At 37.7% G+C, this 17927-nt stretch overlaps 1 protein-coding gene across 1 annotated transcript in view; it reads left to right on the forward strand.

Annotated features, from left to right (window-relative positions):
* The window catches only part of LOC137094229 (unconventional myosin-VIIa), a 36204-nt gene that overhangs the window by 4166 nt on the left and 14111 nt on the right, over window positions 1-17927 (forward strand). The window contains exons 9-37 of the mRNA XM_067459623.1: window positions 158-311; window positions 384-460; window positions 542-661; window positions 1781-1923; window positions 3140-3350; window positions 3480-3615; window positions 3724-3887; window positions 4082-4222; window positions 4311-4469; window positions 6385-6474; window positions 6554-6648; window positions 6728-6812; window positions 6900-7118; window positions 7480-7689; window positions 8694-8903; window positions 9029-9196; window positions 9451-9744; window positions 10756-10913; window positions 11001-11127; window positions 11269-11388; window positions 12968-13141; window positions 13243-13470; window positions 14553-14720; window positions 14807-14924; window positions 16226-16352; window positions 16498-16652; window positions 16754-16935; window positions 17065-17183; window positions 17269-17423. Of these exons, the coding sequence (XP_067315724.1) occupies window positions 158-311; window positions 384-460; window positions 542-661; window positions 1781-1923; window positions 3140-3350; window positions 3480-3615; window positions 3724-3887; window positions 4082-4222; window positions 4311-4469; window positions 6385-6474; window positions 6554-6648; window positions 6728-6812; window positions 6900-7118; window positions 7480-7689; window positions 8694-8903; window positions 9029-9196; window positions 9451-9744; window positions 10756-10913; window positions 11001-11127; window positions 11269-11388; window positions 12968-13141; window positions 13243-13470; window positions 14553-14720; window positions 14807-14924; window positions 16226-16352; window positions 16498-16652; window positions 16754-16935; window positions 17065-17183; window positions 17269-17423 (4507 nt within the window). The remainder of the gene's footprint in view (window positions 1-157; window positions 312-383; window positions 461-541; window positions 662-1780; window positions 1924-3139; window positions 3351-3479; window positions 3616-3723; window positions 3888-4081; window positions 4223-4310; window positions 4470-6384; window positions 6475-6553; window positions 6649-6727; window positions 6813-6899; window positions 7119-7479; window positions 7690-8693; window positions 8904-9028; window positions 9197-9450; window positions 9745-10755; window positions 10914-11000; window positions 11128-11268; window positions 11389-12967; window positions 13142-13242; window positions 13471-14552; window positions 14721-14806; window positions 14925-16225; window positions 16353-16497; window positions 16653-16753; window positions 16936-17064; window positions 17184-17268; window positions 17424-17927) is intronic.

A 17927-nucleotide genomic window follows, 5' to 3' on the forward strand; every position in this document is an offset into this window, starting at 1 on the left:
AAAGATGATTTTTAATGAAAGTCAATGTAGTTTGGATCCTCAAAGCTTTTTTGTGTTCCTCAGAAGAAATAAAGTCATACAGGTCATACATTAGGATGAATAAATGAAATATTTTGGTTGAACTATCACTGCATTTAACGTGATTATGATGGATTAGGGTCAGATCACTACATGTGAAGGACGGGATGACATTAAAGAGTACGCCAGCTTCCGTTCAGCGATGAAGATCCTGACGTTCACAGAGAACGACACATGGGAAATTAATAAGCTCCTGGCTGCCATCCTACACTTGGGGAATGTAGACTTTGAAGGTAAGGAGTAATAAAATGCCGATGAAAGAGGGAATGCTTATTTCATAATTATTTACATTTTCAATTTTCAAGACACCATTATGAACAACCTGGAGGGCTGTGATATTCTTACCTCTGCACATTTCAAAATGGCTGCACAGTTATTAGAGGTAATTGGAGACAAAATCTGAGGCCAATTTTGTCCATTTTTTGAGTAGCACACTCAAGCCAATAGATCTAATTTTTTGCAGGTGGCCCCAGATGCCCTGGATGTGAGCTTGACACGGCGCTCTTTGATGACCAACAGGGAGAGTGTGTCTAAACCTCTGACTTCAACACAAGCATTGGATGGCAGGGATGCCTTTGTAAAGGTTGTGCAACTGAATGAAAAACAACGGGGCCAAGCCAAAAATTGAAAAATATTTAGTAGTATTTTAATTTTCTTAACCATTTTAATCACAAATCACTGGTAAGGAAATTAGCAAGAATTGTATAAATACTGTTAATGGCTTCAAACAGTTCATGAGTAGTTGAAAAATGTCTCTCAGTTCGTTTTCATTTAATGTGAGAGCATTATTCACTAAAGCAGTTAAAACATGAGTCTGGTGGACTTGTTCTCAAGCCTCTTCTTGGTTGTCTTTGCCGTTTGAGCAACAACTTTTAATTTGTCGGAAGCAATCCATTCTGCACTATTCTCCTCTACTCCAAAGTATTAAATTATATTTCACAGTGAATTAGCTCACCAATACCAGGAGATAAAAGGGTTTTCCACACAATGACACCTCTTCCTCCATTCTTCTGTGCTAGAGATTCATTTATTATTATTATTTCTCAGCAGATTTTCGAATACATTGCTCTGGAGCATAGCCATGCAACACGCGTTTCATTGTGATTCATCACTCCACATTGTCTGGCTATCACCAGACCAAGCTCAATTTAAAATTGAACACTGGTCTGGGGAGTCTGCTCTGTATTTTCTACTGCACAAGAGGCGTGATCAACTGGCATTATTCAAATAACTATGTACGCAATTGTATAGTCCTTCAACCAATCAGATGACAAAAAGCTTGATCAACGGGCAACGACCCATCGTATCTGTCATCGTGTTAAACCCACCAATAGTGTGCCAGTCTGTGATTGGTTCCCGCAAAAATGTAACAGAAGCAGTAGAAATTAATGTAAAGGTTTCCAGACTGAGTTGCAGGGTGAAATCAAATCGCCGGCAGATCAGGCTAGGTTTACCCAGTCTACACTCCACACACAACTTTCCATATTCTGCCAAAAACTTAATTTTGTCTTTAATGTTTTTCTGAGACAGCAATGGCTTTTTAAGTTGTACATTTGCTTAAATTTCCTGACCAATTATTTGTGGTTAAGACAATTAAAAGCTTAGTGTTTAGTCAATTTAGGCTGGGCCCCTTTTTGTGTTGGCTTCACTGTTTGATCTAATATACTCCCGTATAGAGCTTTCATCTCCTTTCTGTGTGCAGGCCATCTATGGAAGACTGTTTGTGTGGATTGTGACAAAAATCAACAGTGCCATTTACAAACCACCTCCTGATGACCCCAAACACCTCCGACTTTCTATTGGTTTGTTGGACATTTTCGGCTTCGAAAACTTCAAAAACAACAGGTTTGTAATACATATGTTGTAATGTAAATACATGAAGTCTCTCATGTCAGTACAAAACCATATGAATTCCTTTCTTCTCTGGAACACAAAAGATTAAATTTTTACCAATATCCTGGCTACTCTATTCCTTTTAATGAAAATGAATGGAGACCAAAATACATAAATATATCAAAAAAGTAGCCCACACCAGTGATGTGCGGATTAATGCAAAAACAACCTGCACCCGACCAACGTTTTCAACTAACCTGCCCGCAACTCGGGCTGCAAAAAAATTGTACCCAACATGGTTCCTGACCCGCATTTTTTTAAAGTAGTAAATGCTCCCTGGCCTATAATAACCATTAATCCAGCCTGCGGAGGAGAGAAATGTGGAGCGTTTTTTAGCCTGCATATGATACCACCCACCCCACCATCACCCCCCTCCTACCCAAGAGCATGTCATATACAACTGCTTAGCACATGTACGCCAAAGCTTATTTTGGTGTACATTCAACGAGATTGCACACTCGTACTATTGATAAGCATTACCATGTGATCATGTTGGACATTACTGAGCTATATACGTTTTAAAGTATAACCTATTAAAATGGTACAATGGCAATGCTCAGTTCAACGTGTTGGGAAATCAGGCATTTTGTCCCGCGTCATCTTTATTTCAAACGACCCGACCGGCCGCAAACCCCAATATCATAAAAAAAAATTTGGGATGACTTGTATCTGCGGGTACCCATGGGTGACCGCAGACACCCGCTCATTTTGGATCAACCCGCGCATACTTGTGTACTATAGGCCAAGTCTTTTGAAGCTAATATGATATCTGTATGATGAATAGACGGAAATATAAACTGTTGTTTACTCTGTGAGATTTTTACTCTTCCTCACAGGAGATCTAATAAATTTGACCCCATTGCATGTGTCAAATTTAGGTTTGAAATTAGGTTTGATCATACTATTGACGCCCAACCACAGCCTTGATTTTTAGGGCTGTATTTAAAGGCGTGTTTCAGCTATTAATGTAGCACATGAGTCCAGATGCTTTTATATTACCCTTTCATTATATGGAAAGTGCGACCATGATATTCTTTAAAAGTTCAACTTTCATGTAAAAAGGAATATACAGGGCTTGGAACTAAATGAGAGCGAGTAAATGATCACAGAATTTTTCACATTATTGCGAGTAAATGATCACATAATTCTGTCTGTGATTTTCTTGCAGCTTTGAACAGCTCTGCATCAATTATGCTAATGAGCAGCTTCAGCAGTTCTTTGTGAAACACGTCTTCAAGCTTGAACAACAGGAATATGCTCGTGAAGACATAGTCTGGAAGAACATTGATTTTAACGACAACCAGAGCACGCTTGATGTGCTCGCCATAAAGTCTCTTAACATTCTCGCTCTTATTGATGAAGAAAGTCACTTCCCTAAGGTTATAAACTATATTTGCTTTATACAATTTTTTACTTGCTACAATATAGGCTTTCCTTTAATTCTTTTTATCATGCTATGTGTGCTAACTATATATATTTATAAATGTAGAGTTATAATTTTATTCCAGGGCACCGATGCTACCATGCTTAACAAGATGAATCAGCTTCATGGGAAGGGTGATATCTACATGACCCCCAAAAATAATCACGACACACAGTTTGGAATCCGCCATTTTGCTGGAGTTGTCTACTATGACTCCAAAGGTGCTACTGGCTATTAAACTTCCTCAAAAAGTACTTTCACATTAGTGTGTTTGGCTTTAAAATGATCTAAAAATGGAAAATGTTTTATGAAATTTACTGTGCATATAGGTTTCCTTGAGAAGAACAGAGATGCTCTGAGTACCGATGTCATCCAGTTGATGCAAACATCATCCAATAAGCTCCTAAAGCAGATATTCCACAATGAGCTCATCAACACAGAGGGGAAAACTAGTACCAACCACACTATCGTCACCCCAAAAAGTTCACTGCGTGTAAGTTAACACCAGCTAGAGGCTATTAGGGTATACATATTAACACCTGAAAAACACCACACCCATATGTAATTATTGAGCTCTTTAAAATAGGTGAGAGTTTGTCCTCCTTATCAACTTCTACTCTTCTGCAATGATAAAAATATGATAAAATGATTTTCCTATGCCTTCCCTCTTGTTTGCAACATCTTTAGCAAACAACAGACTCAAAGAAGCGAGCGCCTACGTTAACTGGTCAATTTCGGCAGTCACTCGACTCTTTAATGAAGACTCTAACTTCCTGTCAGCCGTTCTTCATTCGCTGCATTAAACCCAATGACTACAAAAAGCCTTTGGTAGGTTGTTTATCCATTTCTCCATCCTCCCTCAATGTACATGATCTGACTTTTCTCTCCATTTCCCACTCTCCCATTATTATTCCAGCTCTTTGACAGGGAACTGTGTATGCGTCAACTTCGTTACTCTGGGATGATGGAGACTATCCGTATCAGGAAAGCCGGCTATCCCATCCGCCACACATTTGATGAGTTTCTGGAACGCTACAGAGTGCTGCTCAGGTCCAGTGTTTGTGACCCCAAAACTGTGAGAGATTCTTTCAATTATGAAGATAACGTTGAACATGACATGAACTAATGTTGCAGTTGTTGTTAAATTGGGACAGGTTTTGAAGGTTATGTAAGTGATTTTGTTATTTTGTTAACTTTAACATAGTTAGCCCCTGAATAGGACCAAATACATCAGTGGCCGCCAAACCAAACCCTGCCCCCACAAAGACATGTCAGCCAACCTGATGTCAGCAAATACTAGGGACCCTATTTGAATGATCTAAGCGCATGATCTGAAATGCATGGTGCAGGTGCACTTAGGGCATGTCCAAATCCACTTTTTACTAATTTAATAACAGAAAAAATGGTCCAAAAGGGTTGTACCTAGTCATGGGTGTGTTTTAGGCATAACGTGCAATAGACCAAAGAGTCTCATCTCCTATTCCCTTTAAAAGCCAGTTGCACTTAGCCTGACATGGTCATACTCAATTCTAGTCAGATTATGAGTCTGAAACTGCTCCATTGATCTGTGATTATGAGGCGTGTTTCAACCGAACCAGGAAAGACATCAATTAGATAGACTATCCAATTGATGTCTTTCCTGGTTCGGTTGAAACACGCCTCATAATCGCAGCCCAATGGAGAAAACCAATCAGAGCAACGAAGTGTCGCATTGACAAATGTCAACAGACAGAGCTCAACTGCACTGTGTTGCCAAGTCCGAGTTTTTTTCCGCGGTTGTTTTCTATGTCCAAGGATTGAAGCGACTAATATGTGATATATAGACCCATGAGTGCGAATTTTAGCAGGCAACCTTGCCAAAATAACAAAAATTTTACCCCCCTAACATCATTTTTCCTCCGGAGAAGCTATTGTTTAGGGTAGTAGTTGGCGGATTTTGTTGTAAAAACTTGGCAACCCTGTCTGCACGCGCGCTGGAATAAACGATCTTTGCCGGTGTTGTAAAAAAATAATAGAATTTATGGATACACAGAGTACTTACCCAACATGATCATCATCTTTGAGAGAAATTATGAAGGTGAATGCATATAAAACAAGTTCTCCGTTTAGGATTCGAGTAAATATAATCCAAGCTCCTTTGATGACGTGCATGATTACGTTACTGTTTATCATCTGTCCGTCATCGTCTAAAGCCTGCCCTGATGATTTCATTGGTCCGAACAGTTTCTGTTCGGAGATAATTACTCCTCTATGGAGCAATGCCAGACCGAACTGCCCGACCTAAAAATGTTGTGGGCGGGGCTAAGTTCGGCTGGCATCCAGGCTAAGTTGCACTTGTACCATGGCGGATTCGCTATTTACATCATGGCTGTATTTGCGAGCGAGAAGACTGAACGCTTCTCCAGAGAGGAATTTAAAAATGTTTTGTGTGCTGCTGTGCGTCCCTGTGTGTGTGTAATAAGTATAGTGTACGCATGCTGTACACCCGCCTATAGGTGCATATTACTTAGGCGCCCTTTAAATAACACAAAAAATACTGCACTATCGATTTTAGACCAGGTTTTGTTGGTCAATGGCACAGCTGTTTATTTTACATAAAACGTAAAATATATTCAGATAAAAAGCAGTTATTTTAAATTGTAATAATATTTCACAATATTACTGTTTGTTTTGTATTTTGAATCAAATAAATGCAGCCTTGGTAAGCATAAGAGACTTTCTTTAAAAAACATTTAAAAAGTACCTATCCCAAACTTTTTGAACCGCAGTGTATATTGCCATAACACAAATACATTTGTATCAAATATATATATTCTTTAAAAATAAGCCAAAATATATTGCTGTGTTGCTTCTCAAGTAAATTTATCTTGTTTCAATAATTTTTAGATAGGAATTTTAGATGCCTTTTAGATTATAACAGCATTGAGTGCATTCATTATAACCGCTTGAATATTAATGTTAACTATACACTATTTACTTTAAAATTAAAGGAGAGTCCCAAGAAATGCTGTGAAAGCATCTGTGAGAATGTTCTGGCTGAAGATGACTGGAAGATCGGCAAGACTAAAGTGTTTCTGAAGGTACTGAGGTGAATTTTAAAGGTACCATAACAGCATTCGTAAAGTACATCAATTCTAACATGGTGCTTATTTGCATAAGGATTTTCATGATACTTTCTTGGAACTGGCACGAGATAAGGCTCTGAATGAGAAGGCCCTTCTTATTCAGAAAGTCATGAGAGGATACAAACACAGGTAAAAGTCTGAGGATAATCTCCTGCTTATAGAGAATTTTCTACAGTGGTTTACCTCTCGCCATTTTGCTTTCTTGCAGGAAAATGTTCCTAAAAAAGAGAGGAGCAGCTTTGACCATACAGAAAACCTGGCGTGGACACAAAGTCAGAAAAGTTTACAGAGTGGTGAGTTGTCCAGTTGTGACAGTTTTTAAAAGGTGATCGTCATTGCTTGTACATTCTTGTATTCAAGTGTCACTTGTATTTCTGTAGGTCTGGTTGGGTTATGCCCGCCTGCAGGCTCAAGTACGCTCTCGTCGGATGGCCTTTCAGTATAAACAGAAGCGACACGCAACTCTACTGCTTCAGACTCAGACTCGGGGATATCTGGCGAGGAAGGAGTGGAAACGAAAGAGAGAGGCAGTAATCCTCCTGCAGTCTTACACCAGAGGAACTCTAGCCAGAAAAGCTGTCAAGAAGATGAAGAGAGATGTAAGAAGCTGTGTTTAGATCACAGTTTGCTTAATATCCCAAGCTACATGCCATCATCTATCACTGTCTAAAAATATCACTAAAAATATGATTAAAGTTATTCAACTTATTATACAAATAAAATGTATAAATTAGGTCTTATTTAATTCTATAAACTATAATACTGATCTGCCAACATTGTCGCTATATGATAAATTAAAATAAGCTGATAACATCACTGTTTTCTCCAGTACGACTGTACAGCCAAATCTAATTTTGTCGCAATATTATCCTGTTTGACACTGTGAAGCTGTTTTGACACAATCGTGATTGTAAAAGCGCTATATAAATAAAGTTGATTGACTGTCCTTGTTGTTTGCAGGCTTTCCTCTCACTCCAGGAACGTAGGGCAGAAGAACTTGCTGCTCTAGAAAGACAGAGGAGGCTTGAGGAAGTTCTGCGGCAGAAAAGAGAACGGGAGGCGGCTGAACAGTTTGAATCCATCACGGACCAGGAAATGGTGGATGATATCTTTGGCTTCTTGCCTAGCATGGTTGGCGGACAGGAGGGCCAGGCACCTGTGGGCTTTGAGGTGAGAGATTGAACTTCTCAAAGAAGCATGATGAAATTAGCTTACTTTCTGGCCATATAAATAACATTTGCACCAAATTCCATATTTTGCTCAGTATTGTATTTGTATCAAATTTTATACTTTACATGGAAATAGTGTTTGTATGTACTAGTTTGATCTACATTATGAGGACCAGTGATGCCAGTAACTTAGTTACTTAGTAACGCGTCTAATCTATCTAATCTGACTACTTTTTTCCAGTAACGAGTAATCTACAGCGTTACTATTTTCAAACCAGTAATCAGATTAAAGTAACTTATCCAAGTCACTGTGAGTTACTATTTTAGTCATTTTCATCAGTAAAAAAATAAAAATATATATTTTTGCTTTCTTGTTGCATCTTGGGGAGTATTTTTTCAGGAATTATTTTTTTAATTTCAACTTAAAATTTCAGGAGATACATTGTTGACATTACTGTTAAAAATGCACTTCCAATAAAGTGAGTGTTGGCAAAAACGGTTGTCATTTCTATGTTGAGGCAGCAGGGGTATTGTCGACAACTGCTGAATGTAACTAATAAAGTAACTTGTAATCTTACTTAGTTACTTTTAAAAGGAGTAATCAGTAATCACTGATGAGGACTCAATATACAACTTATATTGTAGTGTGTATTTAGGTTTCAGGCCATGCCCCGACATTATGAGGACATGCCAATGTCCTTATAATTCAAAAACACTAAATAAACATACCAAGCAATTATTATTAAAATGTTAAATGCAGAGTGGTGGGTAAATGTAGGGGTAGGTTTAGGATTAGGGGCTATAAAATGTCATTAGCTCAGCATAAAAACCATTACACCTAGGGAATTACCTCATAATGATAGGAGTACCAACGTGTGTGTGTGTGTGTGTGTGTGTGTGTGTGTGTGTGTGTGTGTGTGTGTGTGTGTGTGTGTGTGTGTGTGTGTGTGTGTGTGTGTGTGTGTGTGTGTGTGTGTGTGTGTGTGTGTGTGTGTGTGTCTTAAGGACTTGGAGGGAAAGCGGGCGGTGCTTGAGGAGGTGGATCTGGATGATGCTCCAATGATGGCGATTCCAGAGGAAGACTACGATGATTTGGATGAGTACTCCTTCTCCAAGTTTGCTTCCATGTACTTCCAGGGTGCCGCCTCACCCACACATATTCGTCAAAGAATACGTCAGCCGCTTCTCTACCATGAGGATGAGAATGACGTCTTGGTAAAGCCACCTTTGACTTTGACCAGCTTTTGGTTGGTTTATGTTGTGTCTTTTGTGCACAGCACATATTTTGTTACGCTGGCAATAAAAATGCAAGGTATCCACTGATCTCTTTTTCTCCACAGGCTTCATTAACAGTTTGGTGGATGATCTTGAGATTTATGGGTGATCTTCCTGAGCCAAGGGCTCAGGGGATCTCGAGAGAAGGACCAGCCTTTGCTGATCGCTCCCTGCAGAAGGATGTGGCCTCTAGACAGGATAGACGCCTCAGTCATATGGTGGGCCTGGACCAGGTGAGGAAACTCGTTGTCGTTACATGTTTCACTGCTGACAAAAACCAGCTTTCTGCTCAGCTAAATAACAGCTTGGCTTGATTAAACCACCAGAAATGCAGTTCTTTCAAGCAGGTTATTATTCAATAATAAAAAGACTAAAGGATTCTGGACACCCATCTACTCTCTCTCAATCTAAGAAAAGCAAACAACAGTCTTTTGTTTAAATATTGAAATGATTTTCTAAAAAAGTGTTCATGTCTCATTATTTTCAGAGAATAAGAAATACAAGAAATGCTCAGAACAGGAACGTCACTACAGGTCCAGAAGAGGCTTCACGCAACAGAAAATCTTCAACTTTTACAGACATACTGTCCCGGAACAGAAAATCTGTTCAAGATGAGGGTGTTCCAGGCCGCAAACTGTCTGCCATACCAGAGCAGGGTCCAAAAAACCGAAAGACCTCAACTTTCACTGATATAATGTCTCGAAACAGAAAGACCTCCACTACTGAGGGGCTACCACCAAACAAAAGATCCAGTAGAAAACCATCTGTTATAGCAGAAGAGGTGAGAGAGACACATAAATATTGCAAATTGATCAATGATGTGGTGCTAATTGTTTGTCCTATCTATTATTTATAGATAACACAAGAAATATAAAAAAGATTAATTATGTAATTAAGTTTTTTACATTTTGTTAAAGTTACTGGGTCTTGTAAAGTATCCGATAATTCAGTTCAGGTTGTAAAACCTAATAAAAAATAATAGAAACATAATAGAAATGTATGAATTCATAATACTTAAAAAATATATATAATAAATAAATACTTTAACCTTGAACATTATTGTTAAAAAGTGTTTTTTTCTCTCCATAATTTTCATAATTTTTGCTGGTCAGCCACCACCAGCGTTTTGGACTATTTTCACAAAAAATATATGGCCCCTAGAATATTTTGTTATCTGAACATGCACTGATATCTGAACTGAAAGAACTTTCTGTTGATATAAGGGGAAAAAAAAAGAAAAAAAAAAAAAAAAAAAAAAATATATATATATATATATATATATATATATATATATATATATATATATATATACAGTATATATATTTATTTTTTATTCCAGCTTCATAGATTCTTTGCCAAAACTTGAATGTGGGTAAGTTTCATAAAAAAGCTACATTTTGAGCAAAAAGCTGAGAAATTCACCATTTTTTCAAAGACTATGTCTGGATCAGATTCAGAAAGATGATTAAAACATAGATGAATACACGTGCATTTAGAGTTAAGGAAAATGTTACATTTACTTGATAGTTACATTACATACGATTTTTAGAGTTACTGTATAATATATTATATACCGTATAAAACTTGTCTAAATGTTTTTCAAAACCATATGAAACAAAAATACAATGTTTAATTTTTTAAAAAATGTGTTTTAAAAATTGTTTTTTTCTTTATTGTAGACACTTGTATTTGTAATTTAATGCAAATATTTAAAGCTGTGCATTCCTGCACAAACCATTCTTACATTCATAAAAGACTTTGAATTAATATTCTCAACACTCTACATTTTAAGGCGGAAGACGGGTCTGAAGTTGCCAAACAACCCACTGTGCAAACTATTAGTGAAGAAGATGAAATTAATGGAGATGGACTCACCCTGGACCGGCCAATGACATCTCTTGAAAAGTTGCATATCATTGTTGGATATGCCATTGTCAGACGTGCCCTCAGGTTGATAATTACTCAGAACCATAAGTAATCTATTGCTTGGTGGTCAAATGTTTCTGCTTCTAAGTCCTTAGCCTCTCTCATTCTTAGGGATGAAATATACTGCCAGATCTGTAAACAGCTCCAGGAGAACTCAAACCGCGGTAGCTTCTTCCGTGGCTGGATCCTCTTGTCCATCTGTTTGGGCATCTTCCCTCCTACTGAGCGCTTTATTAAGGTGAATGAAGAATATACTTCCTTAATAAACTGGTTGATGCATCATGTCACACTTTCTTCATTGGGGTAATACATTTAAAATGAGCAGTTCTAAACTTATTCATCTGTGTTGAACTTGTCTCATCTGTTCTCGTCCTCACAGTACCTGCAAAGTTTTATTCGTTTTGGTCCTGTGGGATACGCACCTTACTGCGCTGAGCGACTGAGGCGTACTGTTGCCAATGGAGTGCGTGGAGAACCTCCAAGCTGGCTGGAGCTCCAGGTGAAGTATACCTTATGTATACCTTGTACACACAAACAGTGATTTTTGAATTTTTTTTATCACAATTTAGATGATTTGCTGGTAAAAATAAAAGAAATTTCATTCAATTTGGAAAAGGGACCTGTTTTTTTGCTGCTTAAAATTAAATGGAAGTGTGTAAATTAGTATATAAATTGCAGCATTCATACATGATAGCATCATATAATGAACACGATGAACAGTTATCAGTGAGCGCGTTTACATGTACGTTCTTAAGACGATTATGCCTACTAATCCGACATTAAACATGGTCATGTAAACGCGGTCACCCGTTTTCTTTTATCGGAGTATGGTAATAAAAGGCTTATGCATAAACCGGTCGGGACAGGTCATTTTTTGCCTCTTACCCTGATTTTGCACGGCATGTAAAAGCATTAACCTGCTTTCTGTCGTCCTATTGAAGTGTGCATGTGTGATGATAGGTGACAAAAGTGCAAACTTAGAGCAGATTTAAATGCATCCGGACAGAGCGAGCTAGCGTTTTGGATGAAATAAGGACATCACAAGTGCAGACTCTTGTAAGACCCGGAAAATTGTAAAGATGTGTTCTCTCATCTCATGCAGCAGAAGTAGAAGAGATTCGGTCAAAAAGCTGGATCTGGAACTGCATGAGGGATAATATGAGCTGTAAAATGGATGTTAAGGAAAACTGAGAGACAACATTTTAGAATGAATTTTTAGTGCAATTTATTCTGCTTTCCATGACTGGAAATAAATCATAAAATTAATTGTGATGATTTTGCAGTATTGACAAACCTTGCTTTTATGAGTAAGGGGCATTTAGTTTTGTAAATAAAAAAAGTCTTAAGTACAAGTAAATATTTTCCAGATAATATTTGCTTTTGCGCAGTGACAACAGCTATAGATTTAATTGAGGATATATATATATATATATATATATATATATATATATATATATATATATATATATATATATATATATATATATATATATATAATATCTCGCTCTCAGTATGAGTGAAATTTTTTAGAAAGAAAATTTTAGGAAGGGTATAATATTTAGATCACAATCAGAGACTCGCTTATCCACCTGGCGTGCTATTGGCGTGTTTAACACGATGACAGATAGAGAAGCAGTGGGTCATTGCCTGTTAATCACGCCTCTTGTGGTCTGATTGGTTGAAGGACTATCCAACTGCATACATTTAAATTATGCTCATTTATCACGCCTCTTGTGCAGTAGGAGAAACCGTGCAGACTCCCTAGGCCAGTGTTCAATCTTAAATTGAGATTGATCTGGTGATAGCCATACAAATATTTAGAGGTTTTTGGCATCAAATGTTGGATTACTGTACCGGAGACGGATTGTGGGCTTCAATGTCATTGCTACTTATTGTCACTGCTTATTTAGATAAAGTTACACTTTCTGAATGCCATCATGACAATGGGTACCTCATTACTGTATGTGGGAAAACCTCTTTATTAGGTCTTTATTCTCCTGTGGTCATGCAAAATGTAATAGATGTCTACTATATATATGAAACTATGATAAACTATAGCCCTCTCTGTTCAATCACAGGCCACCAAGTCCAAGAAACCCATGGCCATCTCAGTGACTTTGATGGATGGCAGAACTATCAGTATGCCTGTAGATTCTGCATCCACATCTAAAGAGGTCTGCCAAATGCTCTCACAGAAGGTCAAACTTCAGGACACATTTGGCTTCTCACTGTATATGGCTTTATATGACAAGGTATGAAGTACTCGGACTGAACTAAGAGTTTAAGTCAGATTTTGTTCATGGTTACTCAGTAAGATAAGAATTTAAGACATGGTTTGGTACTGTCTTTCTAGGTGTGGTCTCTAGGTAGTAGCCGTGAGCATGTGATGGATGCCATCTCTCAGTGTGAGCAGGAAGTGAAGAGGAAGGGCGGGCAGGAGCAACACGCCCCCTGGCGTCTCTACTTCCGTAAAGAGATCTTCACACCATGGCATGACTGCAACCAGGATAACGTCAGCACAGACCTTATCTACAGACAGGTCATCAGAGGCCTGAAATATGGAGAGTACCAGTGTGAAAAGGTGCGCTTCAGATCAGATTTTTTTTGTATCAGGTTTAATATTACCATTTTAAAGGGTTAGTTCACCCAAAAATGAAAATTATGTCATTAATCACTCACCCTCATGTTTTTTCAAACCTGTAAGACCTTCGTTCATCTTCCAAAATATCTTAATTTGTGTTCTGAAGAGGAATGGGTTTAAAACATGAGGGTATTAGGTTAATTAATAACATAATTTTTGGGTGAAATAACCATTTACTGCATTGAATACCAAATTGATGTTGGACTTTATTTTCAATTAATAATAAAAAATAAACATTTTAAAGATACATTTTGTGATTTTATTATGTTGTGCTGACTAAAATGGCAGCCATCACCGCCAATTTACTGACACCTAGTGGTGTGGAGACCGCATCAAGCAAATGCATAGTTTTTTCGTTACCAATGCAGTTGTAGAATTGTTTTATTCGCTGTCAGCCATGATTACTTTATCCAGTGGGAGCATGTCAAATCCAGTCACATTTTTTTATTTAGGACTTTGCACTTTATACCAGCTTTACAGTAATAAACAGTATTAATGTTGCAAAGTTTCTCAGTTATGAAAAAAAAACATTTGAGATGTAAAGCAACTCTAAAAAAACAGTGTCATTATTCAGCTCAATTTAGTTCAATATTGATTCAGTTTAGTTCGATCAACAGTGCGAATCTGGCAACGCTCAACTTATGAAGCGAACTCAGTTCAGGTAAGCTTTACAGAAGATAATAGTGTCATTTTTCATCTCAAGTCAGTTCAGTGTTGTTCACTTTAGTTCAGTAATATTGTAAACTCTTCAAATTATGGAACAAATTTTTATTCAGCTATACACCAGCAAGATCTCTCTACAGAAGACAATTGTCATTATCCAGCTCAATCAAGTTTTGTTCTCATTCAATAGTGTCAGTGATATTTCTGAATAACAACTGTTTTTAAGCTTTTTGAAAGTGTCAGATAAAGCGGTTATTGGGATACAATGAATAGTTTTATGCTGATCATATGATCTCAACATGACGGCCCCCATGAGGTGACCATGTTGTGTCATTCATTCCATGCTATTTCGCCCTCAGGAGGAAGACTATGTTGAACTTGCAGCAAAGCACTTCTATGTGCAATATGGATCAGATATTAGTATGGAAAATACTAAGACTGTAGTTAAGGAGTGCATTACCTCCAAGCTACTTGAGGCCAAGTCAGAAGACAAGTGGATCCAGATGGTCAACACAGCACATGCGCAAGTAAAGATAATTCTTTTGCTGCTTATGTTACAATAGGGCATGTTTCTTTTTTTATTATGTCACAAGCATTTGTCACTTTCTACTAGGGCCCATTCATAAACTCTCGGACCAAGTCTGATAAAGTGAAAGCAGAAGTGGTTGACTATGCTCGTCAGAAGTGGCCCATGTACTTTTCCAAGTTTTTTGAAGTTGCCAAATTATCTGGTATGTATTACTTACTAAGATCAGTATTATGTACACTAGCTTTTAAAAGTTTGGGGTCAGTAAGTATTTCTTTTTTTAAATAAACGAAATCACCTTGCTGGCAGAGGCTATTTACACTAACTCTGCTCACCATTATTTGATTAAGCCAGACAAAATTATAAAAGAAATCCTGCTGACAATGGAATCAGTGGTGTGGAGAATAAGGTGGGGGGTGTTAGGTTTTTACACTGACCCAAATTTGAATCCACTTTCCACTTCCCATTGCGAATCAGCTCAGACTAGCTTTAATTTTAGATTCAAATTAAGAAAAAATATTAATGAAAAGTGTAAATAAAGTGCCTAATGGCACTTAATAGTACTTAATACTATTACTTAATAGTAGAATAAAGTGTTTGAAAATGTCAAGGAAAATGTCAGGAAATGTCAAGTGCAAGTAATGTCCAAATAAGTAGACATCCATTTATGAATAAATGCACTGTGTATGTTATTATTATTCCATAATGTTTTACATAATATACTAAAATTAACTGAGGTGCAAATAGTATATGCCATTATTTGCACAAATATAAATAACATCTAACAATTATTTACTCTTGGTGCAAAGAAAATGATACTATGTTTACTGTATAAATAGCATCTGTTGCTTTACTTTTAGCTATCAAAAGGGATATTTATAATGTTCCAAAAATGTGTTTCAAATAAATACTGTTCTTTTGAACTTTCTTATCAAATCTTGAAAACATTTACCAGTTTCCACAAAAATATTAAGCAGCACAACTGTTTTCAACACCAATAATGATGTAAAATGACAGCTCACCCCTCCCTTTTGAAGCACATAGAGATGCTACGGTGGCCGTCACAAGACAAACATGTCATCGTCTGAGACAGCAGAGAGTGACTAGTGCTCTGTAAAGCAGTTTTTCTGTTTAGGGCTACTGTAAAAACATGGTGGTGCCAAATGGGGCCTGCAGTGTATGTAGATAGAAATGGCTCATTATAAGATAATGAAAACATAACGGTTCATTATGAAAGGTCTTTATACACTACTAAAATCATAGTTATCTATATTATGTTACATTTCTGTAAATAGATCCTCATAAATACTACACACTGCACCTTTAAATTGCAGTAATATTTTATAATATTACTGTATTTTGATCAAAAATCCTATGCAACCTTGTAACCTCCATCTTTTCAACTGTAGTGTACATTGCGAATTAGATCATTTCTACAACTAATGCACAAGAATAGCTTTTATAATTTGATTAATGAGATTTGGATTGTGTCTTTTCAATATTCAGGTCCTCCTCTACCAAAGAGCAAGTTCATCCTTGCCATAAATTCGATGGGAATAACATTCCTAGATGACAGAGAAAAGACTCTTCTGGTACTGTCTTACCCGGAGCTCACCGGAGTCAACACTATTAGGTAGGCTGGGCGCCAGTTAACGTTTGATGGACTTGTATAATGCTGCCATTTACAATATTCAAATATAATATTTTGAAATTAAATAAATATGAGTGAAACCTACATTTGTATATCCCATGAATTCATCCTGCCTTATTGCCTCCAGAGAAAGGAAGTGTGTGTGTTTGCTGACTCTGAAAGGAGACTTTACACTGAATGCAATAATGGCCGTCGACATCTCTGATCTGGTGGCCATGTTTCTGGCAAGCCTCATACAACGTTCACAATATGCTGTGACCCTACAGGAGGTTAACAGACAAGGTCAGAAGAGGCAATGAGCTGCATATATTTTAGTGCTTTAATTCATGAATCTGTTATTTGACTTTGTTGTTGTCTAATGATTAATTTGGATTTTGTTCAAGATGATCGAACATTTCTCAGCTTTAAGAAGGCTGAGCTCATCTACCTCATTCAGGATGAAGAGTTTTCTGCTGCCCGTGGCTGGTTGAAGGGTAAGAATGAGCGGACTGGAGAAATCGGTGCAGTCCCTGCGGATGCTGTCTTGATTCTTCCAACTCTTACCAAGCCGACCAATGAAGTCCTGGTGAGAGCTTAAATATAATCCTATTGTGTTGAAGAGTATTTTAGAACTGTGAAGGCATGGTTTATGGAATATGTCTTGATCGTGTTAGCTTTGAAAAAGATTTCTAAAATCCTGATTTTTGTTTTTTAGAGCATGATCAGCTTGTCCCCAGATCAGAGAAAGACCATCATAGACAACACTTCAAAAGGAACCATCACTGAAAGAGTGGCTCCTTCAACTCTCAAAGAGTTCTCCCTTGAACATTTCAGGTACTTGCAGCAACAGTTTGACAATAGTTTTACCTTCTGAAGTGTTTCAGAAGTAAACACCATGTTGTTTCTGTCATTGTCGCAGGCAGCCCATCAAGGATGTGAACAGACAGGTGATCGCTAAGAATGCAACACCTGAGAGGCTGTGGGCAAACTCCCGAGAACCCATCAGACAACCTCTGCTGAAGAGACTGGTGGGCAATCCAGATTTAAGCCCACAGGCCTGCCAGGCCTTCACTGATATCCTTTGCCACACATATTTTGGTTATTATCATTGTGAACATTGCGTATTGCCACTAGTCAGACAAGCAAGACCCACATCAAGATGTTGGGTCTGGGAACTCACCATTTGGCAGGACTCAAAGTTGTCTTTCAAAGTCCCTCTGCACGCAATAGGATAAAACTACAACCAACCAGAGCAATGAAGAAGGTGAAGCAGAGCTAGTTGATAGATTGTTTGCCGTATCCGGTCAGCAAAACACAGAACACATCTTCCTTTCTTAAGAATGAATACAGTGCCGTTCTTTGTTCTTTTCTCAAAGAAAAGTTTAACTCTAAGTCTTCCAGAGTCGTGGCCAAAGCCGATTTGACAGACCACTGCTCGCTAGCTTCTTTATTTTCAAGTAGCACATGGAACCGTGGCTACTCTGCCTTCATTATGTTAAGCCCGCCCACCGACTATATACACTATGTGATTGGCCTGACCAGAGTTTGGTTTTTCCTGCTCGCAAGCCAACAGTGAGT

The sequence above is a fragment of the Pseudorasbora parva genome, chromosome 12 (genome assembly GCF_024679245.1).
Source record: "Pseudorasbora parva isolate DD20220531a chromosome 12, ASM2467924v1, whole genome shotgun sequence".
In the NCBI taxonomy this organism is placed as follows: domain Eukaryota; kingdom Metazoa; phylum Chordata; class Actinopteri; order Cypriniformes; family Gobionidae; genus Pseudorasbora; species Pseudorasbora parva.